The sequence below is a fragment of the Primulina tabacum genome, chromosome 3 (assembly GCF_025594145.1).
Source record: "Primulina tabacum isolate GXHZ01 chromosome 3, ASM2559414v2, whole genome shotgun sequence".
Lineage (NCBI taxonomy): Eukaryota > Viridiplantae > Streptophyta > Magnoliopsida > Lamiales > Gesneriaceae > Primulina > Primulina tabacum.
The window spans coordinates 32,959,382-32,984,407 of record NC_134552.1 but is presented as its reverse complement, the minus strand read 5'-3'; the positions used below and the strand labels follow the sequence as shown (position 1 = coordinate 32,984,407).

The 25,026-nt window shown below is 39.4% G+C and overlaps 2 protein-coding genes across 2 annotated transcripts; one reads left to right on the top strand and one right to left on the bottom strand.

The window, feature by feature from the left end:
• Positions 1-17,856: 17,856 nt before the first annotated feature.
• On the top strand, positions 17,857-18,789 carry LOC142538668 (alpha-mannosidase-like). The gene is made up of 6 exons (XM_075643973.1): positions 17,857-17,915; positions 18,016-18,075; positions 18,218-18,289; positions 18,405-18,452; positions 18,584-18,703; positions 18,781-18,789. The coding sequence occupies exons 2-6, from the start codon at positions 18,049-18,051 to the stop codon at positions 18,787-18,789; spliced, it is 276 nt and encodes a 91-aa protein (XP_075500088.1). The 5' UTR covers positions 17,857-17,915; positions 18,016-18,048.
• A 640-nt stretch (positions 18,790-19,429) lies between these two features.
• Positions 19,430-21,609, bottom strand: LOC142539120 (profilin-4-like). The gene is made up of 3 exons (XM_075644404.1): positions 21,368-21,609; positions 20,487-20,624; positions 19,430-19,893 (listed from the first exon to the last, which is right to left on the bottom strand). The coding sequence occupies exons 1-3, from the start codon at positions 21,488-21,490 to the stop codon at positions 19,759-19,761; spliced, it is 396 nt and encodes a 131-aa protein (XP_075500519.1). The 5' UTR covers positions 21,491-21,609; the 3' UTR covers positions 19,430-19,758.
• Positions 21,610-25,026: the final 3,417 nt, after the last annotated feature.

Below are 25,026 nucleotides of genomic sequence, written 5' to 3'. Positions count from 1 at the left end.
GAAAGATGTTGAGGAGGTGTCCTCAACATGGTTTCTCTTCATCTGAGCAAGTTCAGATTTTCTATAACGGAGTAGATCCTTCTGTGCGTTCTATGCTAGATGCGGCAGCCAATGGTAGCTTATACAGGAAGACTCCACGAGTTGCACTTGAAATAATTTCAAATATGGCTGAAAATAGTGCGGGTTGGACAGATATTAAACGAGGAAAAGAAGGCTGGAGTTCTTGAAATGGATGTGTTGAACGCACTTACTGCTAAGATTGATGGGTTGGCCCATCAATTCTCTCAGCTGAAATCAAATCAAGCAAATCAGGTCCAAGGAATAGTCATCGAGGAACAACCCATTTTTGATGAAGAAGCAGTGAATTTTGTGGGGAATCAATGGAGACAACAATCAAATCCATACAGTTCCACATACAATCCAGGATGGAAGCATCACCCTAATTTGTCTTGGAAGAATACGGAGAATTCCCTTAATCCAACACATATTCCTCCACTGCCCATTCCTCAACAAGTGATACAACAAGGATTATTGGTACCTGCAGCACCTCCAGGATTCAAGCAAGAAGATCAAAGACCAATTTATGAGGATTTTATGATGAAACATGTTGTGGGAATGGAGACAAGACTGCAGAATCATGATGCTATCTTACGAAGGTTGGATGCTCCAATGGGTCAAATAGCCAATCAATTAGCAAATCGACCCCTTGGAACACTACCAAGTGATACTGAGAAAAATCCGAAAGGAGTGAATGCAGTGAGTACAGTGATCAAGGCCGAGGGAGAGGAACCAAAAAGGCAGAATTCTACAGATATAGAGGCAAAGAATGATGGAGGAATGAAACCAAAAATGGAAGATGCTAAGGAACAGAACACTCAGACTACACGGAAGACAGGCAAGAAAGGTAAGGAGTTTGATTCTAATGATAATATTGATATTAATACACTTCCTTTCCCTCAAAGAGCAAGGCAACTACAATTGGATCAACAATTTTCAAAATTTCTTGAAGTTTTTAAGAAATTGCACATAAATATTCTTTTTGAATGGCATGACACTGAGGGCAGTGTAAATCTAAAGTGTGGGGGGGGGGGGGGGGGGGGGGGGATTTGATTTGTGTTTGTTTCACGTCACCACACTTAGCATGTGCTTCAATGTTTAATCCTCGAGCATGAAAATTTTTTCTGGGTATTCTTTGAGAAACTGCACTTGTGATTATATGACACACTAATTGACTTCCTAGATTTTTTATCACTCGAGAGATTGAATCACACCTAGAATTGATTGAGATGAGCTGTAGTTGTAGCCAAAGGATTTGAGCACAAACTAGTTTTGTAACATATTTTGAGACATAATCTATGCACTTTAAGTCATACTTATATGAATTAATTGTGAATTGGCAAGAGGTGTGCTCATAAAAAAATAGAAAAAAAAAAGAGAAAGAAAAGAAACAATCTAGAACTTGTCTGATTATCTTTCGAGGCGAAAATACGGAGGAGAATGACTTAGGGATGATTTAGGCGATCTTTGGACCGTTTGAGCCTTTCGAGCCTACCAAATGCATCATTTATATCCCTAGTATCCTGTTTTGAGCCTATAAAAAATCGAATGGAGTGTGTCAAAGACATACAATTAGCCACCATTCGTATTCTTTCAAAATCCCACATCAACTACCCAATTTTAGCTAATACACTATTCCTCTACCTTAATTTTGAGAGAAATAAACCCCTTTAGCGCTTTAAAATTTTCAATAACTCCCATGTGTTGATAATTGATAAGAAAAAGTTGGAGGAATTTGGAAAAAAAAAAATCATGAAGAATGAGAAAGGGATTGATGAAAAGATATATAATTATAAAAGAAAAGGAGGAGGAATGAATGGTGTATGATGTGGTTATGAAAAAAAAACTAAAAGGGAATTTTGTTGAAGATGAAAAAGTTAGATGGAGGAATGATGAAATTCAATGAGGAGGAAGATAAGAGATGAAGGAATGCGCTGAAGGAATAATTGTTTATTTTCTCTCATTTTGAATCTCCCTACCTTTATTGTAGCCGTGAGCCGTGGCCTAACGTTATAAGCTTAAAAAGACCTATTGACCGGGTCATATTCCTCCAACATTTAGTGGAGAAAGATATGAAAGATAAACTTATGGAGAGTTTCTTTATTTTAAAAAAAAAATCCAGAAAATATGAGCATTCCTTGAACTAAAACACCTTTGCTGAATATGAGTTTTGACTTCCACACTACACACGTCTCATTATCTTGATCTTTTCTAGTGAATGCTTGAGTTTTAAAGTTGCAACGAAAGTGAATTTTACGATTTTCGAAGTGTGATCTTTTGATTGAGTTTGACGAAGTTTGGTAGGTTGAAAAGTGTTGATTGTGTCATTTGTTGTGGTGAATCATTGAATATTCCTCGGTTATATTTTTATTCTCTAATTTGCTCGAGGACGAACAAAGGCTTAAGTGTGGGGGGATTGATAAGGCCAAATCTTACAAAAATTTTAGGGATTTGATTTGATAATATTTGCCCTTATCTAGACTTTTTATCTCTAATTATGTGCTTAATTGAATCAATTATTGTAGATTTAAATAAAAGATGAAAAATGATTAAATTTGGAAATAAAATAAATTTACAAGACTTCAAAAGAAAAAATATTAAAAGAAAGGAAATAAAATATTTTTATTTTATTATCTTGATATTATTGAAGTTATTGATAAAGATGGAGTCTAATCTTTGAAAATAAAATATACAATTTTATTATCTACAAGGTTTAATTGGAGATGGGCTTAAAAAGAATACAGAGAGAAGGCCCATTAAAAAGAATAAAAGGGGGCAGAAGCGTACAGAAGAAAGAAGGTGCCAAAACAGTGCCGTAATAGCAGACGGAAGAGAGAAGGGCAAAAGAGCAGGAGACGGAATAGGAGAACAGCGCGGAAGAAGAAAAAAGGAGAGGAAGAAGGAAGGCAAAACCAGCGAGGAATTCCCCTCACACGCTACAAATTACAGAGAATCTCTTTCCATTCCTTCTTAATCATGTTTTCTGCATTGAATTTAAACAGTGAATTGCAATTTTATTTTAAGTTTATGGAGTAGATTTTTATAGACTAAGGCCATGATAGGGCCGAGACATATTATTTTTTGATGTTTTGAGTTTGATTCAATTAGATTATTTATTTTATTCATTGATTGATGTCGTTTATCACGTGTTCTTTTAATCTGGCCAATTAAATAGAATATTAGTTGGTTAATCTAAAACCGGAAGGCGATAGATTAATATTTGTTTCACACATCAATCAACACATGGTTAAATTGACTAGAAATAGTATTCGATTTCAGTGTGCGACTTTAGGTTGAAAAACTGGAATTTCACAACGATCTAATGCGGTTAAATCTAATTAAATTCAGTTAGGAATAATTGGACTGTTAGATTTAATTAGGTTTATTAATTCGAGGAATCGTTTAATAAATAATTTTGAGAATTCCGTCGTGAATTAAATAATTAATTTATTGAATATGAATTTGACACGTAGATTATAAATTGTCTCGGTACCGTTGTGCGCCTTAGTCGTTTTTAAATAATTTGAATTTTCGTCTAGTTTAATAATTTGGATTTTTTTTGCTTTAGTTAATTTATTTAAATTGTTTAATTTAGTTTTGATTAATCTATCTCTCCCATCATTTGAATTTTATTAACCTGAATTAGGAAAAATAATTCATATTCTAGTAATTAAACGTCGATCTCTGTGGGTACGATACCTGGACTCATCTCCAAATACTATAACTTGACCTAGTCCGCTTGCTAGATTTATTCCCAACCGAAATCGTCGGTCAACGATATAGAGATGTTGTTTGAATCTCTGGCTTATACAGACGAACGGAGAGTGAAGTTGATTGGGCATCAATTACACGAAGTGGCAAAAAGTTGGTGGCTTACAGCGAAACGAGCCCGGGAGCATAGAGGTATCGATATTACTTGGAAAGTATTTAAAGATGAATTTTATCAACGTTTCTTTCCAGTGTCGTATCGAAAAGACAAATGGGCCGAATTCGCCAACTTGAGACAGGGGCAATGGAACATAGAGGAGTATGTTGCCAAGTTTTCTTCTTTGCTCCGATTTGCGCCACACGTGGCAGGAAGTGACGAAGCGGTCGCCGATCAATTCATCAATGGTTTGAATCCGGACATTTTTACTTTGGTGAACACGGGACGACCTAATACCATTTCTGATGCGCTGAATCGAGCGAAGGGAGCAGAGGCTGGCTTGATTAGGCAGCGAGGAGCTTCCTATAGTGTTCAGGGTCAGAGACCGCCACAGCCTGCCGCACAGTTTCCACCACCTCCTCCTCGATTTGATAGCGGAAGCAGTAGTAGTGGCAAAAAGGATTTTTTGAAAGTTAAGGGTAAGCAGTTCAAGAGAAAAGGGAGCAGTTCATCGAGCTCCAGTGGGTCAAGACAGAGAGGTCCTGGCCAGAGTACAGATGTGACAGGTGTGTATTGTACTACTTGTGGAGGCCGACATGCCACAGAGCAGTGTCAGGGAGTGATGGGCAGATGTAACATATGTAAGCAACAGGGACATTTCGCCAGAGTCTGTCCCCAGAGAGGTGCACAGAGATTTCAGAGTGCAGGGTCATCAGCTAATTAAATACATAATTTAAATAAAAATCCTAGATTGCATGTATTCATGTTACGTGAATTAAATTCCTAAACCTTACACTTTACATTATCAATATCTCGTAGTAGTTGCAAAAATATGAGTCTAGAAGATCCTCTTTGATAGTCTGGGAACAATATTTATCCAATAATCATTAACGCTACACAACGGTTATATTTCACAGCATCTACTTCTGAAATATCATCATTAACAAGGTTTGACATGCAATGGTCGTATAGTGCAGTCATAGATAAATGACCACCTTTCAAATGTTTTGATGATACAACAAATCCCAACAAATCCAAACATATGTGTTGTCATTCCTCAACTCTATGTGACACATCTATTCCAGTGGCTGCTTCACCATCAATTATTAGACCCCAGATGATTGAAACATCTTCTAACGTGACAGTTGCTTCACCACATTTAAAATGCAACTGTGTCTCGCGTCGCCAACGTTCAACAAGAGCAGTAATCAAATGATTATCAAAAACTTGTGAGTCACATTCTAAAACTCCATAAAAATCAATATGATTCAAGTATGCAAGTGCACAATTGTATATGTAATTATCAGTGTATAACTTACAAATCAAATTATCTAACCTCTTCATTTTGACAATATCATCAACGGTTACTGAAGAAACTGTAGATGACATATGTGTCGCTTGTAAATAGATGACATTGGGATCTTCTAAACCTCGATTGTCTGTCATTCTGAAATAACTTGTCGATCTTCTAAACTTCATTATAAGGTAAGAAATGAGCAAGATTGAGTGAGGAAGGGAGGATTTTCGAAAGGCACAGAAAAAAATGAAAGATCAGAGCAAGGAAGGTGGAAGAAGGAAACGAAGGGAATGAGATAAGGTGCGGTGCGAGTGGAGGGAAAAATTACACGTGCCTTGAGCATCCGTGCTTACGAAGCACGGATGCTTGACTACGTGGAGGAGCATCCGTGCTTCATAACACGGATGCTCGCCCACGTGGAGCATCCATGCTTCATAAGCACGGATGCTCGCCCATGTGGAGCATCCGTTCTTCGTAAGCACGGATTCTTGCACACGTGGAGAATCCGTGCTTACGAAGCACGGATAATGCTCACATGGACTTTAAATATGTGTGCAGAGGCCCTAAAACTTCTTGCTTGAAAATTTGCGGAAAATTAAAATTTTTCTTTTTAAAAGAAGTTAAATGGCCTCATTCATAAAATCACTGGTGAATCAAGTTCAATATTTCAAAATATTGCAGCAAAAGAAGATAAAGTTTGCCAAAAATCACATTTTAAAACTATCCAATGACTGATAAAATGTTTGCGGAATAAAATAACAACTGCTGCTCTGAGGTCCTCGGGTGCCACTACTGCCGACCCAAGCTGGCTCACTGGTCCCCGCCCTCGGCCCTGGCCTCATCAGTACCTACAACAATCAAGTCTAGTGAGCCTAAATACTCAACATGCATATAACGCAGGTAACGAGTAAAAATCTGAATTAAAATATGCATGAGTTAACATATCCTGTCCTGGGGCATTAACATATCCTGTCCTGAGACATGCTGAAAATAGTCTGTACTAAGCAATTATAATACGTGCATAACTGAACTGATAATCACTGTAAAAATGTTTGCTCCTTGGAGCCTGTACTGAAATAACTGGTAAAATTTTCTGTTGAGATTATGTTTTACGTCTGTGGCCCCTGCACTAAGCTGAACTGATCGGTAACTGGCTACCGGGGAGGCTGAAACTGAACTGAGCTGGCCGGTCACTGGCGACCGGGTGGTACCATACTGAACTGATCGGTCACTGGCGACCGTATAAAATAACACTCCCACATAGTGAATGAACCATAAGCCATATCGCATAAATCTCAAAAATAATCATTTTCTATTTAATGCACGTAAAATAATTAACTGGCATAATGAAAATGTCCTGTAATTTTACCAACTGGATTGGATTGGATCATCCCCAGGCTCGCTGCAACCTAACTGTGCTACGAAAAAATATGCAATAGCTTAAACTTGACCAACTATGTAATTTACGTTCAAAAGATGCGACTATGACGCCTAATGACTTCGCATTTAATCATGACTCCGAGCCAACCTGAACCGACACCGAACCGACGTATAGTCATGATTAAAATACGCTGAAAAATCATAAAATAATGCTCCTAAAATGATAGGGTCGAAATCTAGGTGGAATGGAGGCCAAAACACGAAACGCTCTTTCGAGAGTTAATTTGGCACATCGCACTGTAAATTCTCGTACGACCTCAAAAATGATCCGAATGACAAACGGTCAAAAACATGACCTTCCTAACTCAATGAGCCACTGTCCAGGCCAAGGCCATGGGCTAAAAGCCAACCAAGAACTCAAACGAGCCTTCTAAACGACACAGCAACTTGCTGTAAATTTCCAGCAGCTGCGCACCCGTGCGTCTTGTGTTGGTTTCGAGTCTATTGGCCATTGGGGCATGAACCAACCAACAAAGACCCTTACCAACATCCTAAGGAATGATTTGAACCATGGCTACGGGCACAAGACCAGCCACAATTCGCACCATTCCAGCAACAACCAAAAACTCATGCCGAGAATGCTTTTGTATGCGTGTGTAGTGTGTTGCTTCGATTAATGTCTCGTGTCGTTCCAGTGGCCATTTGATTGACCATGGCACGATCTAGACATCTAGGGGCATTGTATGAACCGTGGCTAAGGGCCATAGGCCAACCAAGATCCACATCAAACCACACAATTCGAAATACATGTTGCTGTCAAAAGAAGGGAAACCGAGAGGGGAGGGGCTGTTCTTGTTGTTTATTTAAAAACCGATGAGCCATGGACCAAGCCACCAAAGGGCGACTTAGTCACGTCTTAGACATGCTAGGGATGTGATCTAACCATGTCTATAGGCCCTTGGGGCAGCCAAGATCAGATCCTTCCTCCTTGACAACCAAACTGAATTTTCGAACTCAAAAAGAGACACAAATGGTGTTGCTGTCATTTCTTGCTTTCCAGCAAGCATGGGCTGAAACCGATGGACAGATGTGGTCCTAATGCATCCTATTACATGTATATAAGTCTCCTTGGGAGCCTGGAGTCGATCCGATACCTGAAACTCACAAACCAAAAGAAATCGTGAAGCTTGCCAAGGAAAAATCGAAAATTCTGCATGTGCTGTTTCAAAATGTTTTGACACGTATCTCGGTTTTTGCTTGAATAAACATGATCATGTACTGAAAAATAAATGATAATATGACTTGATTGAGGTTTGAAAGAATCTAGAATGCCTTGTTATCGTTTGAAATAGAAACGAAAAGAAAAGACGAGACGGCGCGGAGGAGTGGAACGCTTCTCTTGTTTTCTTTACTCTCGATTTTCCTCCCTTGCTTCCTACTGAATCCCCACGATTTTTCTACTGAAAAATTCTCTGAATTTTGTGAATGAGGGAGGGGGAATGATGGTTAGGAGAGTGAGGGGGATAGGTGCAAGATATAAGGAAAGATATCAAGACTAAGTCTCCTAAATTTGAATTTTGAATGGTTGTTTGATATCAAATGAGTTGGTGGATGCTTCTAGGAGGTAGTGGCCGATTTCCTCCCTTGATATCTAGACTAGGATGTGCCCATTAATTAATTAAATTGTGCTCCCAAAAATCCTAGAATTATAATACTAATTACATGCAAAGAATTGGTCAAAGTTGATGAGTTGGAAATGTGTGGTCTAGGCAAGGGGTGTCCGAAACATGCATGATAAATGTTAGGGGGAAATTGATTATCTAGTAATTTAATAACGCTTAAAAGCTTTACTAATCCTTTAATTAATTTAGTGAGCTAACCCCTTAATTAAGTAACTTAAATGAGCTCATTTCTTAATCACCTCAAATAATTAAATTAAATCCTCAAACCTCTCTTTCTAACTTAAATGAACTTACTTGCTAGCTAAATGAACTTCTGGAAATATTTTCTGGATCTTAAATTCTATCTCAAAACTCCAACTCCAGTCCGACCTCACTGAAATAACTGAAATGCTAAAAATCAAACTACTGAACTGAAATAATAAATAATTAACTTCAAAGAAATGCATTTAAATAATCATGCAATGAAGTCAATTAAATTTAAAAATCTAGAATTATGCATGGCTTATACGTAGACTGATTTACGGGTTCTACAATCCTTCCCCCCTTAAAAGAAATTTCGTACTCGAAATTAGAACTCACCGAATAACTCGGGGTAACGCTCCCTCATCTCTGACTCAGACTCCCATGTAGCTTCCTCCTTAGAATGGTTAAGCCATTTAACTTTGACTCGCTTAACCTACTTGTTCCGAAGCTTCTTCTCCTGCCGGTCTAGGATCTGCACTGGTCTCTCCTCATAAGACAGGTTCGGAGTAAGTTGCAACGGCTCGAAATTCAGCATATGCGAAGGATTCGCCATGTACTTTCTCAGCATGGAGACGTGAAAGACATTGTGTACTCCGGCCAGATTCGGCGGAAGAGCCACACGATAAGCAAGCGTCCCAACTCTGTCAAGGATCTCAAACGGTCCAATGAATCTCGGACTGAGCTTCCCTTTCTTCCCAAATCTCATGACACCCTTCATAGGTGCCACTTTCACGAAGACATGATCGCCCACTGCAAACTCTAACTCTCTCCTCCGCTGATCGGCATAACTCTTCTGTCGGCTCTGAGCAGTCCTCATCCTATCACGGATCTTGACTACTACCTCTGCTGCCTGCTGGACAATCTCTGGACCCAACTCTGCTCTCTCTCCTACTTCATCCCAATGAACAGGAGATCTGCACCTGCGACCATACAGTGCTTCATACGGAGCCATACCTATAGACGACTGGAAACTGTTGTTGTAGGTGAACTCAACCAGTGGCAAGTTCGTCTCCCAACTCCCTGAGAAATCGATGACGCAAGCGCGAAGAAGATCCTCCAAATCTGAATAACTCGCTCTGACTGCCCATCTGTCTGCGGATGGAAAGCTGTGCTAAACAGCAACTTCGTACCCAAAGTCGAATGCAAGCTCTTCCAAAATGAGGAAGTGAATCTGGGATCTCTGTCGGATACGATAGAAACTGGAATACCATGGAGTCGGACTATCTCTCGGATATACAGCTCTGCATACTGAATCATGGTGAAAGTCGTCTTAATAGGCAAGAAGTGCGCTGATTTGGTAAGACCATCTACAATCACCCAAATAGCATTCGATCCTCTGGCTGACTTCGGCAAACCGGTCACAAATCCATGGTAATGTTCTCCCACTTCCACTCGGGAATAGGAAGAGGCTTGAGCAAACCTGCTGGTCTCTGATGCTCGGCCTTCACTAACTGACAAGTCAGGCACTCGGATACAAAACGTCTGATGTCCTTCTTCATCCCTGGCCACCAATACAATAGCTGCAGATCTTTGTACATCTTCGTACTCCCAGGGTGAATGGAGTACGTGGACGTATGGGCCTCTGATAAGATGTCTGCTCGGATAGAATCACTGCTAGGAACCCATATCCTATCTCGGTATCTCACAATACCGTCGCTTACTGAATACAAAACACTGCCCTTGGCTTCATCTCTCTTCTTCCACTGTGCCAACTGCTCATCTGCGGCCTGACCACTGCGAATACGGTCCAAAAGAGAAGACTGAATGGTCAAGGTAGATAGACGAGGAACTCTACCTCGAGGGTAAGTCTCAAGATCAAACCTCTGCATCTCGATCTGAAGAGGTTTCTGAATCGTCAAATGAGCCATCACTGCGACTTTTCTGCTCAAAGCATCCGCAACTACATTAGCTTTACCCAGGTGGTAGCTAATGTCACAATCGTAGTCTTTCACAAGCTCCAACCAACGCCTCTGACGCATGTTCAGCTCCTTCTGCGTAAAGAAATACTTGAGGCTCTTATGGTCGGTAAAGATCTGATACTTCTCTCCATACAGATAGTGCCTCCAAATCTTCAAGGCAAAAACTACGGCCGCTAACTCCAGATCATGGGTAGGGTAATTCTTCTCATGGATTTTCAGCTGTCGAGAAGCATACGCTATCACTCTCCCATGCTGCATCAGAACTGCACCTAAACCAAGCTTCGAAGCATCGGTAAACAGAACAAACTCACCGGATCCTGACGGTACAGCCAAAACAGGTGCTGAGATAAGAGCTTGCTTCAAAGTATCGAAGCTCTTATGACACTCCTCGCTCCACACAAACTTCACATTTTTCTTGGTCAGTGCTGTGAGTGGAACGGCAATGGATGAGAATCCCTGAATGAACTTCCTGTAATATCCTGCTAGCCCAAGAAAACTGCGGATCTCGGATGCATTCTGAGGCACAACCCAATCTCTGACTGCAACGACTTTCGCCAGGTCTACCTCAATGCCACTGCTAGAAACAATGTGGCCCAAGAACGCCACCTTCTCTAACCAAAATTCGCACTTACTGAACTTTGCGAATAGTTTGTGCTTCTGCAATGTCTGCAACACTGTGGTCAGATGCCTGCTGTGCTCCTCCCGACTCTTGGAGTAGACGAGAATGTCATCTATGAACACTATCACAAACTGGTCGAGGTACGGCTGAAATACGCGATTCATTAGATCCATGAAGATCGCTGGCGCATTCGTCAGACTGAACGGCATCACAAGGAACTCGTAGTGACCATAACGAGTCCTGAAAGTAGTCTTCGAAACATCAGCATCTCTGACCCTCAACTGGTGATAACCGGAACGCAGATCTATCTTGGAGAAAATCGAAGCTCCTTGCAACTGGTCAAACAGATCCTCAATCCTCGGCAGTGGGTATTTATTCTTCACTGTAACCCTGTTTTCAACTCCCGGTAGTCAATGCAAAGCCTCATCGTGCCATCCTTCTTTTTCACAAATAAGACTGGCGCGCCCCATGGAGAAAAGCTCGGGCGAATGAACTCTTTGTCGAGAAGTTCCTGAATCTGCTTCTTAAGCTCTGCCATCTCTGTCGGTGCTAGTCGGTACGGCGCTTTGGATATCGGAGCCATACCTGGCATAAGCTCAATGGAAAACTCCACCTCTCTCTCGGGTGGCATACCAGAGACGTCTTCGGGAAAAACGTCTAAGAAATCTCTGACAATCGGAACATCTGAGGCTGACTGGCTGGGTTCCTCGGGGACAGATAAAAGGTCGCTAGAAATGCCCGACACCCTCTATGCATGAGTTTCTTAGCCTGAACATACGGAATAATGCGCGGTAAAGGAAAGTACATGTCCGGCTCAAATAAGAACTGCTCCATTCTAGGCGGTTGGACAAGAACGGATCTCCGCTGGAAGTCTATCAACACTCTGTTCCTCAATAGCCAGTCCATCACTAGGATGATGTCAAATTCCGGCATCGGTAGCACAATCAGATCCGCATAAACAAGATTACCGTGCAGCTCAAGGTCTATATCTCGGATAACATTGGTGGCTGCCATCTCCTCGCCTGACGGCAACACTACTGAAAAGGCTGTATCTAGCCCAATGGTCTGGATCTTGAGAAAGTTTGCAAAGACCTCCGAAATAAACGAGTGAGTGGCCCCTGAATCTATCAAGGCCTTGGTAGCGGAACCAGATATAAAAATTCTCCCTGAAAGAGCGGAGCTCTAAGTTGAATCCAGTAGCTACAAGAACTAAACTTATAGACATGCAAAGGTCACGGTTCTTCTAGCTTAATTTCCCCCAAAATAAATCTGAGTAGAGCATGCAATCCTATAACAGTTCTAAGTTCAAATCTAAATCCCGATTCCCAAAACACGGAAATTCAAATAATAACTTAAAGTTTAAAGGTACCTGTCAACAACATAGTCTCCGGGTTGGTTTCCGCGGCATGGAGAGCAAAAACTCTGCCTTGGGTAGGCAGATTCCTCTGAGGGCACTGCAGCAACATGTGGTCTGGACTGCCGCACTTAAAACACTTTCCAGAGCCAGCCATGCATGCTCCAGGATGGCGACGTGAGCACCTGGGACAGACGGGGTGCTCCTGAGTCCTCGGGGCTGGGCGTCCCCGCTGTTGCTGCTGCTGCTGCTGGTGGCCTCGGTTCCTGGGCGGTCCATGAAAAGGCCTCTTATTCTGCTGCTGATGCTGATGAGGAGGAGGGCGGTGCGGTGCCTGGACTGGGCGCTTGCCCTGGCGATCCCTCTTGATATCCCGCAGATCCTGCTCTGCGGCTAGGGCTTTGGAGACAGCAATCTCATAAGTAGCAGGGTCAGATACCCTAACATCCCGGCGTAAGATCGGCCGTAAACCCACCAGGAAGTGCATCAGCTTGGCTCTGGCATCATTCGCGATCAGGGGCACAAAGTGACAGCCCCTCTCGAACTTACGGATAAACTCCGTAACCGTCATATCCCCCTGTCTCAGACTCATGAACTCGGTGGTCAGCCTGGTGCGAACCTCCTCAGAAAAATACTTGGAGTAGAAAACTTCCGTAAAGCGGGTCCATGAAAGTGTAGCCAAAGTCAAGGCTACCGAAGCTCCTTCCCACCATAAGCGGGCGTCTCCAGTGAACAGGTAGGTGGCACATCGGACTCGGTCTGCGTCTCCCAGCTCCATAAACTCGAAGATAACCTCGAGGGATTTGATCCATCCCTCGGCAACCATGGGGTCAGATGTCCCAGAGAATTCCTTCAGGCGCATCTTCATGAATCGCTCATAAACAGCCTCGGGCCCTGTCGGCCTGGCTGCGGCTGCGGCTACGGCTGCGGCATTGTCCCCTGCAAACTGTGCGAAGAACTGTGCCATCCCAGCTAACATCTGGGCACTCATGTCCGGTGGGGGCGGTGGAGGAGGTGGTAGGTCTCCCTCCGGTCTACGCTCCTCCCTGTCCTCTCGGCGAGGCTCCTCCTCTCTGTTGCGCTCTTAAATGCGTCTAGGGGGCATACTGTTCCAACATAACCCATACGTAACTAACATGCATAATTCCATAATTTATTTTAAATGAACACTGAAGTACTGAAAATCTGGAAGCATGCTGACAAAATAATTCATGCTTTAACTAAAATGCTGAACAAAATGCTGAACTGAAAAACTTACAGACCGAAGACGTGGCTTCGTGAGCTTCTCGCGGTCAGTAGTAGTGAAATCCTATACAGAACCACGGCTCTGATACCAACTGTAAAGGCCCTAAAACTTCTTGCTTGAAAATTTGCGGAAAATTAAAATTTTTCTTTTTAAAAGAAGTTAAATGGCCTCATTCATAAAATCACTGGTGAATCAAGTTCAATATTTCAAAATATTGCAGCGGAAGAAAATAAAGTTTGCCAAAAATCACAATTTAAAACTATCCAACGACTGATAAAATGTTTGCGGAATAAAATAACAACTGCTGCTCTGAGGTCCTCGGGTGCCACTACTGCCGACCCAAGCTGGCTCACTGGTCCCCGCCCTCGGCTCTGGCCTCATCAGTACCTACAACAATCAAGTCTAGTGAGCCTAAATACTCAGCATGCATATAACGCAGGTAACGAGTAAAAATATGAATTAAAATATGCATGAGTTAACATATCCTGTCCTGAGGCATTAACATATCCTGTCCTGAGGCATGCTGAAAATAGTCTGTACTGAGCAATTATAATACGTGCATAACTGAACTGATAATCACAGTAACTCCTTGGAGCCTGTACTGAAATAACTGGTAAAATTTTCTGTTGAGATTATGTTTTACGCCTGTGGCCCCTGCACTAAGCTGAACTGATCGGTAACTGGCTACCGGGGAGGCTGAAACTGAACTGAGCTGGCCGGTCACTGGCGACCGGGTGGTACCATACTGAACTGATCGGTCACTGGCGACCGTATAAAATAACACTCCCACATAGTGAATGAACCACAAGCCATATCGCATAACTCTCAAAAATAATCATTTTCTATTTAATGCACGTAAAATAATTAACTGGCATAATGAAAATTCCTGTAATTTTACCAACTGGATTGGATTGGATCGTCCCCAGGCTCGCTGCAACCTAACTGTGCTATGAAAAATATGCAATAGCTTAAACTTGACCAACTATGTAATTTACGTTCAAAAGATGCGACTATGACGCCTAATGACTTCGCATTTAATCATGACTCCGAGCCAACCTGAACCGACACCGAACCGACGTATAGTCATGATTTAAATACGCTGAAAAATCATAAAATAATGCTCCTAAAATGATAGGGTCGAAATCTAGGTGGAATGGAGGCCAAAACACGAAACGCTCTTTCGAGAGTTAATTTGGCACATCGCACCGTAAATTCTCGTATGACCTCAAAAATGATCCGAATGACGAACGGTCGAAAACATGACCTTCCTAACTCAATGAGACACTGTCCAGTCCAAGGCCATGGGCTAAAAGCCAACCAAGAACTCAAACAAGCCTTCTAAACGACACATCAACTTGCTGTAAATTTCCAGCAGCTGCGCACCCGTGCGTCTTGTGTTGGTTTCGAGTCTATTGGCCATTGGGGCGTGAACCACCCACCAGAGACCCTTACCAAAATCCTAAGGAATGATTTGAACCATGCCTACGGGCACAAGACCAGCCACAATTCGCACCATTCCAGCAACAACCGAAAACTCATACCGAGAATGCTTTTGTATGCGTGTGTAGTGTGTTGCTTTGATTGATGTCTCGTGTCGTTCCAGTGGCCATTTGATTGACCATGGCACGATCTAGACATCTAGGGGCATGGTATGAACCGTGGCTAAGGGCCATAGACCAACCAAGATCCACATCAAACCACACAATTCGAAATACATGTTGCTGTCAAAAGAAGGGAAACCGAGAGGGGAGGGGCTGTTCTTGTTTTTATTTAAAAACCGATGAGCCATGGACCAAGCCACCAAAAGGACGACTCAGTCACGTCTTAGACATGCTAGGGAAGTGATCTAACCATGGTTATAGGCCTTTGGGGCAGCCAAGATCAGATCCTTCCTCCTTGACAACCAAACTGAATTTTCGAACTCAAAAAGGGACACAAATGGTGTTGCTGTCATTTCTTGCTTTCCAGCGAGCATGGGCTGAAACCGATGGACAGATGTGGTCCTAATGCATCCTATTACATGTATATAAGTCGCCTTGGGAGCCTGGAGTCGATCCGATACCTGAAACTCACAAACCAAAAGAAATCGTGAAGCTTGCCAAGGAAAAATCGAAAATTCTGCATGTGCTGTTTCAAAATGTTTTGACACGTATCTCGGTTTTTGCTTGAATAAACATGATCATATACTGAAAAATAAATGATAATATGACTTGATTGAGGTTTGAAAGAATCTAGACATGCCTTGTTATCGTTTGAAATAGAAACGAAAAGAAAAGACGAGACGGCGCGGAGGAGTGGAACGCTTCTCTTGTTTCTTTACTCTCGATTTTCCTCCCTTGCTTCCTACTGAATCCCCACGGTTTTTCTACTGAAAAATTCTCTGAATTTCGTGAATGAGGGAGGGGGAATGATGGTTAGGAGAGTGAGGGGGATAGGTGCAAGATATAAGGAAAGATATCAAGACTAAGTCTCCTAAATTTGAATTTTAAATGGTTGTTTGATATCAAATGAGTTGGTGGATGCTTCTAGGAGGTAGTGGCCGATTTCCTCCCTTGATATCTAGACTAGGATGTGCCCATTAATTAATTAAATTGTGCTCCCAAAAATCCTAGAATTATCCTACTAATTACATGCAAAGAATTGGTCAAAGTTGATGAGTTGGAAATGTGTGGTCTAGGCAAGGGGTGGCCGAAACATGTATGATAAATGGTAGGGGGAAATTGATTATCTAGTAATTTAATAACCCTTAAAAGCTTTACTAATCCTTTAATTAATTTAGTGAGCTAACCCCTTAATTAAGTAACTTAAATGAGCTCATTTCTTAATCACCTCAAATAATTAAATTAAATCCTCAAACCTCTCTTTCTAACTTAAATGAACTTACTTGCTAGCTAAATGAACTTCTGGAAATATTTTCTGGATCTTAAATTCTATCTCAAAACTCCAACTCCACTCCGGCCTCACTGAAATAACTGAAATGCTAAAAATCAAACTACTGAACTGAAATAATAAATAATTAACTTCAAAGAAATGCATTTAAATAATCATGCAATGAAGTCAATTAAATTTAAAAATCTAGAATTATGCATGGCTTATACGTAGACTGATTTACGGGTTCTACAATGTGCTTCCTAAACATGGATTAAAGTATTTGTAAGAATTATTATTTTTAATTATTTTTGAATAAATTTTTTTTAAATTAGTTTTAAAAAAAACCCTGGACTCTGTTGCTCGTTCGAGTGCGAAATGCAACTTAAAATCCTAATGCATGAAACTTTAAATAAATCATGAATTAAAACACAAATTAATGAAATAAACATGCATTTAATGCACTAAAACAATTTAATAAAATGCAAAAGAAATTTAATAACTTTCATGTGTGTAGTTTACGTGAACCTTCAAATTTCGGGACGTTACATTTAATGTGTAAAAACAAAATTATAATATATGTTTTTAGCATGTGTTATAACAGAAATATCAGAAAATAATGATATATTACATATATATTAGTCATGATCTCCGGACCCGTTTTATCACGTTTCTCACTCTTTAGCTCAATAATAGATATGAAAGAAAACTAAAGCATGCTATCAAAAGTAAGAAATTTGGAAGATCAATTACTTGTTCTCAAGTCGTAAAGATTATGCCTTCACATATACTTACATTAAATTTTCAGTGTAATTATTTATAATTTAACATAATGAATTCTGGATTTATATGAGTTTTCCTCAACACCCACCCCATAACTTCCTTTCTTTAACACACCAAAAACTCGTACAAACCTGATATAAGTCTTGCGGGAGAAGGACCAGACTTTCCAAGCGGAGAACCCAAACATTGATTCTTATTTTCTTTTCAAATACCGAGAGAGAAAAGTACAACTTTCTCAAACCGAGTTCTCTTTTTTTTCCTCATTTCAATAAACTAAGTGAATATAGTATAACAAAGACGTATTCATCGTGGAAGTGAAACGGGGGTGGCACATGATTTTACAAATGACTCTAGCATTAGAAAAAAGATGGAATACCCATACAACAAAAATTGGAATACCCAACTGTGAACAAATAGCCATTCATCATTTTGTTTCTTGAAGCTTTGCTGCTATACTTTCTATCTTCGATGTACTCAGTCTAGGAGACTCCTTAATCAAATGTCTTCATCAGTTTCCGATTAATGCTGTTATACCAGATTGATGTACCAATACAACAAGCTATCTTTGGTATTCTTCTAGCGAGGGAGATGCAGATGCCCAGGTACATACGTTTGAAATTAGTTATTTATGATTCTTCGGACAGTCTATCATTTGAGTGAAAGAAGTAACTGCAATAAGTTGATGCATATCACACTTTGCAGAGTTCCGGTGCTTATATTTTCCGACCCAATGGAATGCCTACTTCGGTGGTATCTGGATCAGTAAGTATTTTCCCTTGGACAAGAGTATGTGTTCTTCGCGTTAGAGGTGAAATGCCTCTCGAACTCAGAGTTATTTCGAGCTTGAAACTATAGTTGACATTTAACTTCCTCCTCAAAAAGGTTATAAATTTGATGCTTACAGGTTCCTCTGAAGATTGTACGGGGACCACTAGTTGATGAAGTACACCAGCAATTTGCTTCCTGGATCTACCAGGTTAAGCATTTAAATTTAGTTTATTAGTGGTGAAAGCTCTTATTGTTTCAAAGTTCCATGCATCTTCATCCAGTTGGCTCACTTAGAATGACGAACTATATTGTTTCTTTTTCAGGTTATTAGAGTTTATAAAGATAAAGATCATGCTGAAGTTGAATACACGGTGAGTGATTCTTGGATCCTTTCCTTTTCCATGTGATTGTATTGCTTTTCTACACCTCAGGTAACATATGACTTGCTAATCTTGTCATCCTTTATTTGTGACTTGTTCGGATGTGTTAATTTTATTTGAAGATTGGTCCAATTCCTATAGACGATAGTGATGGAAAAGAAGTTATTACAAGAATGATGACTAATATGGTCGCTGACAAAGTGTTCTACACTGATTCCAACGGAAGGGACTTTCTAAAACGGGTATGTTTTGTCTTATTATTAGCACTAAAACAATTTAATAAAATGTAAAAGAAATTTAATAACTTTCATGTGTGTAGTTTACGTGAACCTTCAAATTTCGGGACGTTACATTTAATGTGTAGAAACAAAATTATAATATATGTTTTTAGCATGTGTTATAACAGAAATATCAGAAAATAATGATATATTACATATATATTAGTCATGATCTCCGGACCCGTTTTATCACGTTTCTCACTCTTTAGCTCAATAATAGATATGAAAGAAAACTAAAGCATGCTATCAAAAGTAAGAAATTTGGAAGATCAATTACTTGTTCTCAAGTCGTAAAGATTATGCCTTCACATATACTTACATTAAATTTTCAGTGTAATTATTTATAATTTAACATAATGAATTCTGGATTTATATGAGTTTTTCTCAACACCCACCCCATAACTTCCTTTCTTTAACACACCAAAAACTCGTACAAACCTGATATAAGCCTTGCGGGAGAAGGACCAGACTTTCGAAGCGGAGAACCCAAACATTGATTCTTATTTTCTTTTCAAATACCGAGAGAGAAAAGTACAACTTTCTCAAACCGAGTTCTCTTTTTTATCCTCATTTCAATAAACTAAGTGAATATAGTATAACAAAGACGTGTTCATCGTGGAAGTGAAACGGGGGTGGCACATGATTTTACAAATGACTCTAGCATTAGAAAAAGATGGAATACCCATACAACAAAAATTGGTCAAAACCCTCTTCCAATCAAGCGCATACAGAAGACTTACACTTTATTATGCTTAAATTATCTCCCATTTATTATGCGGGAAATTGATACAGTGGCAATAAGAACCTCAGCCTTCAATGCTTCGATTAATGCAAACACCAGTATCATAACAAAGAAACACACGCCTATAAAAGAATTCAAGCCCAAAGGTGAAAATAACTGTATTCTTACAAAACAACACTCTCGATCTTCGCCATTATTTGCGTTGAAGATGAAACGCCAGAAACACAAGAACTTGTAATGATATTTATGCCTCTAGCACATTTTAGGAAAGACAGATCTACAGGCCCTGGTCGATAAGGTAGTCTCCCATTTTCTCAACAACCATGTTGCACTGTCCAGGCGTCATCGGTTCCTCATAGAGGCCGAAAATGAGAGCTTGCCCAGTTTTCTTTATGGTTATACCGCCAGCCCCCTGTAACGGTCAGGATGGGAGAAAATATAAAAGGACACGAATTAATGAAGAATGGATTGTGCCATATCAAGTTCTTGATCTCCTTCCAGGAAATCGGAAACGGAGAATGATTATTACGTAATATTCGATGATGATCAGTTGTCACTAGTTATTCAGGATCATCCTTGAGACATTGTTCAAACAATCATCCTCTAAAGTTTTTGTAAACACCAAGTATAATGAGAAAAATACTCTAAAGCCTATTTAATGTGCTGAAAGTTGCACAAACCGCCTAGAGTTTCATCACACAATCACCAGCTATTTTTTTTAAGACTTTGTTTCAATTTACAGAGAACAGAGACACGTATATCCAAGTGAAAAGACACTGTGCAGCTGAGTCATGTATGGGTTTTTTCAAAACAGCTTCATGTGGTTTACAAGGTGATCATTCATAGAAGGATACCGTGGAAAATTATCAATGAACCACAAGTGTCAATATGATTATGCATCAGCAAATGAAGATTATGTACGTAATCTGTATTTATAACAGCTTGAAATTGAACGTTTACCTAAATTTTATCAGGAAACAGAGATTTAAATATAAGAAAAGATACCTTCTTTCCACGAATAACAGCGCCAGGCTCCCCTTGAATCACCATATACTTGTGGCCTCCAAGGTACAGTCCAGTGGGAGCAAGAAATCCAGGCTCCTCAAAATCCTTTGCAATGTTAGACATCTCCTCGGGTTTGAACTGCAGGTAAAAACACACGTCCATCTCATCAACAAGGTATCAAAACTTGCTAAAGAAGCACGTAATCAAAATGCAGCATCGTGACTGAGAGATTGTCCATCCTAACAAACGGCATAAGCCAACTTTTGACAAGGAAATTTCAAATTCAATACACGGACTTTGCAAACCAACAGTGGGCATTGCAAAAGACCAAGCAATCATTCTACCTCATTTTCACCAGGTGGAAAAGTTTCTGTTAAAAAACATAACCATTCGTTGAGAAAAATGACAAAATCAATAAAATCACGTCAATTAATAAAAGAAATGTAGGGTCAAATACTTGATGAAAGCGAACCATAATGATAAATAAGGGTTACCTCGATCCTAAAATTGGTCGATCCAACGCATACAATTCAATCAAATACGATTTTTAATGTGGAATCATGTAAAATCAGGCGTGGCTCGTAATAAACCATTGGATCCACATTTAAGGCCGCCCGGATCGATTAAATCATAAATAAGGGTGACATGAAATCTGTAGTTAATGGTGTTCTACTATTCCGCTATGGGTCAGAATGATTATATCTATATATATATATATATATTTAAAAAGTTTTACATATTAACTTAGAAATGTTTCCAGTTGATTGATGAATGTGATAGATTTGTCTCGTCTCATATTACAAAGCAATGAACTTTAGCATGATTCCACCAAACAAATCCGATCCAAACAGGATCAAACGAAATAATCCAATGTAGGTGACCTGAGGGAAGGTGGAGCTCTGGGCCCAGACGCTCCCGTCTTGGCCGATGATGGCGGCGGCGGTGAGGTGAACACCGTCCACATCGCACATCAAGTGCTCGTCCACGTAAGTCTGCCACGACATTGATCTAACGTTAGTTTGTCTTGGATTTGTGATTGCTTGGTTGGGTTGTGTTGGCGTGGGGAGGAAATAAATATACGAAAGAAATATGGGAAAGTTGTGAAGGAGAAAAGGCGACGATTAATGGCCGTAGATTTTGTCGTGATTTAATGAGCGGAGAATGAGCCAATGGTGCGGGCGTGGAATGCTTATTTTCATTTACTAATAATTTTTTTTTTTGGGTGAAATTATGAAACGATTAGTGCTTAAAAATGCTACAAAATATTTTTTTATAAGTTCGACTTTCGAAAATTACTAACTCATGCATGCATGTATTACCATTGAAAATTTTGCATTATAAAATAATTGCAGTCAGCTAACCGATAAATATTACAATTTAAATAAAAGACAAGTCGACAAAACCTAGACTTACGTTTTAAAATCATGCAAATAAGAAAATGAAACGTCTACTATTCGTTTTGCTTAAAAAGTAATAGGAATTTTTTTTTAAAAAAAAATACCTCTACCATTCGGCAGAATTACTCCAATATTTTTATAAAATATTTTGCATCATTTTAAAATAATAAATTCAACTAGTATTTGAAAATCAAAGAAATAGTTAAATCGTCAAATCATCTAACATTTACCAAACCTAAAAACACCATTTGAAAAGTATAGCTCATACTATAACCTCTCAAAAATCACTTATAAAAAGTCGTAAAAATATTCTTAACATAAATCGTAACCATAAACTAGTGTGAAAAACTAGTATCGGTCCTCAGGTTATGTGCACCTTCAGTCCAGTCAAATCAACCATCAAGACCTCCATGAACATAATCATCACAATCACCTACATCAATCACACCTAGTGAGTCTTAAGACTCAACACACCATAATCTTGATAACAAGTACTACATATACAGATCTCATACAACAATGAAAATACTTGTACTTAAAATATCGTTTTCGTGAAGATGCATAAACTTTAAACATAAAATTTTTTATAAATATTTTCATGATACGTAAACTTTGAATGAAAACATATTCATAATGATGCATCAATTTTAAACATAAACATTTTCATAAACATTTTCGTAAACTTTTTCATATCCTCATAAACATATTCATATGAACATGCATAACATAAACTTTAACAGTTTTCTTTTCCTCATTTGATAACATATATCCTTTTATCATGAGTATAAACATTTTCCTTTTTATTGAATTCAGATCGTTAATTGTGACTTTCCTCATCCTCAAAAAGTCGATGGATCCATCTACATGTAACCACAGTACTGGGCGGCGGGGACACCAGCAACACTCTCACCGGTCAACTGGCCCTTGGCCTATCCTCATCGAATAGAAATACGATCGTCGGGTTCCCTCTGGGCCCTTCTCCCATAAATGGGGTCCTCTGGGCCATTTCCCTCACGATATCCCTATTCATATCCTCATATCCTCAATAGTCACAATTACTTCACTTCCTTCAACATTTTACTTTTTCATCACTTTATAAAAATCATGAATTTAATATCCTTTTTCTTTTAAAAACAAGCATACAACATATCTTTTAACGTTATCGTTTCCTCATAAAAATCCATAAACATTTTAAAATAAACTTTTTAACATATAAAAATCCATAAATCCTTTAAATAAACATTTCAATATCATAAACATTTAAAATATGCGTTTAAATCATAAAAATTTAAAATAAACATTTTAACATATTAAATCATATACTTTTAAAATAACAATCTGACATAATAAATCGTAAACATTTAAAATCGTGGGGACCCGAACTTAATTCAATTTTTAATCACTTTCTGGGAATAATTAATCAATAACAATAAACAGGGTCTAAATTTTTTTTTTTAAATACGAGAGTACGCAGCATATGAAATAAGTCATATCTCATTTACAAGATCACTACTCAGATCTAAGTACAAGTCATGTACAATCGTAAATCATAATAACTACTGTTTCTTCACTACATCTCAGGTGATATAACAGATATACTCCTAAGTCCGGATCTCTACGCTAACTGTCTTCTCTCATCCTCTTCTTGACCCTGATCCAGCCCCACCTGTTGTCATGCACACATACAAAACAAGACAACAGCCGGATAACTCTGGTGAGAATAAATCCCAGTATAAATAATGTAAACATGCAATCATATAAAAACATATACAAAAGCATATAACAGTTATCATTAACATTTAGCAAATCAACAAACATGAATGATATAAAACTGTAAATCAACTAGTCATCACAGACTCGACTCAAACAACGCGTCGTCTCAGACTCGACTCAATGCTAACCTAGGGATCCCAATATCTGGATATTGATAATTATATCGAATCTCAGTCGATAGGAATGAATCAACCCTAAATGGCATCGATATAATTCATATATCCAGTGTCTGGGCGAAACAGCCGCAGAATTGACGAATCAGTCAAGAATTAAGCGAATCAGCCAATAACTAGACGAATCAGCCAGTAATTAAGCGAATCAGCCAAAGTTTAGATGAATCAGTCGATAACTAAACGAATCAGCCAATAACCAGACGAATCAGCCGGTGACTAGGCGAATCAGCCAATGACTAAACAATCAGTAGTCAATACATGCAGTGGCTATAAATCAATAGACTACAAACATCAATCTCATCAATTACAAATATCAATGCAATAAACTAAGTATGTGATTTAGGGAAACTCGAGTCAAACCTCACTCGAGTTGTGCAATCCCAACTCAACATTAATTTATACATTTCTTTCTGATACTCTGACTCTGTCGAAGTCTCGAACTCAAAGCCTGTCAATACTCAATCTGACAATAACAATATTGAGGGTACGACATCAATACACCACTCAATCAATACTGGATATAATCAGAATTCAATCAAATTCTGTTTCAACAATATAATGTCGTAATTTAAATATATCCAGCACTGCCATATCAGTCAGATATCAATTCCAACATCTCATAATCGATAACAATTCAATTCTGATATCAAATCGACTCCAAAACTACTCCGAAATTCATAACAATTTCATATGGTATCTGTTCTCCAGTCCGGTTTCGATTATACGATGTCTAACATGACAAGAACATCATATATGAATCATATCAGATTTTGACAATACCATAATTTCAAATCATATCAAAACGTAGCAAAACTTTCGTCCAGTTGTAGCCTACGTCGATAGGAACTCGATACCGAAGTCGGATTCAAAATCGGGCGGGCGGATTTCTCATAAAAGGCGTAAGGATCTTCGGAGCTTCTTCGGCCTCTTTCTCTGATGATTCCTCATTTCTGAAGAGGAATGTTATATATATATATATCTCGTGCATGCAATAAGCCAAGTGGCTCGGTGTGCCTACTGCACGTCTCGCGCATATGCGCGACTAATATCGGCGCATATGCGCGAGACCTACGGGTCTCGTGGATAAACTTCTCGGCAGCTCGCGCATATGCGCGAGGTCCTCTGCCCACGTCGCGCATATGCGCGCATCTGTGCCGCACATATGCGCGAGGGCTACTGTTCCTCGCACATTTTCAT

Coding starts and splice junctions, on each gene's coding strand:
- LOC142538668 (XM_075643973.1), top strand. CDS start 18,049: ATGCCTACTTCGGTGGTATCTGGATCA. Junction 18,290..18,404: donor TTGCTTCCTGGATCTACCAG/GTTAAGCATTTA, acceptor TTTCTTTTTCAG/GTTATTAGAGTTTATAAAGA. Junction 18,453..18,583: donor ATGCTGAAGTTGAATACACG/GTGAGTGATTCT, acceptor TTTTATTTGAAG/ATTGGTCCAATTCCTATAGA.
- LOC142539120 (XM_075644404.1), bottom strand. CDS start 21,490: ATGTCGTGGCAGACTTACGTGGACGAGCACTTGATGTGCGATGTGGAC. Junction 20,625..21,367: donor AGAGCTCCACCTTCCCTCAG/GTCACCTACATT, acceptor TTTTACCTGCAG/TTCAAACCCGAGGAGATGTC. Junction 19,894..20,486: donor CTGTTATTCGTGGAAAGAAG/GTATCTTTTCTT, acceptor TGACCGTTACAG/GGGGCTGGCGGTATAACCAT.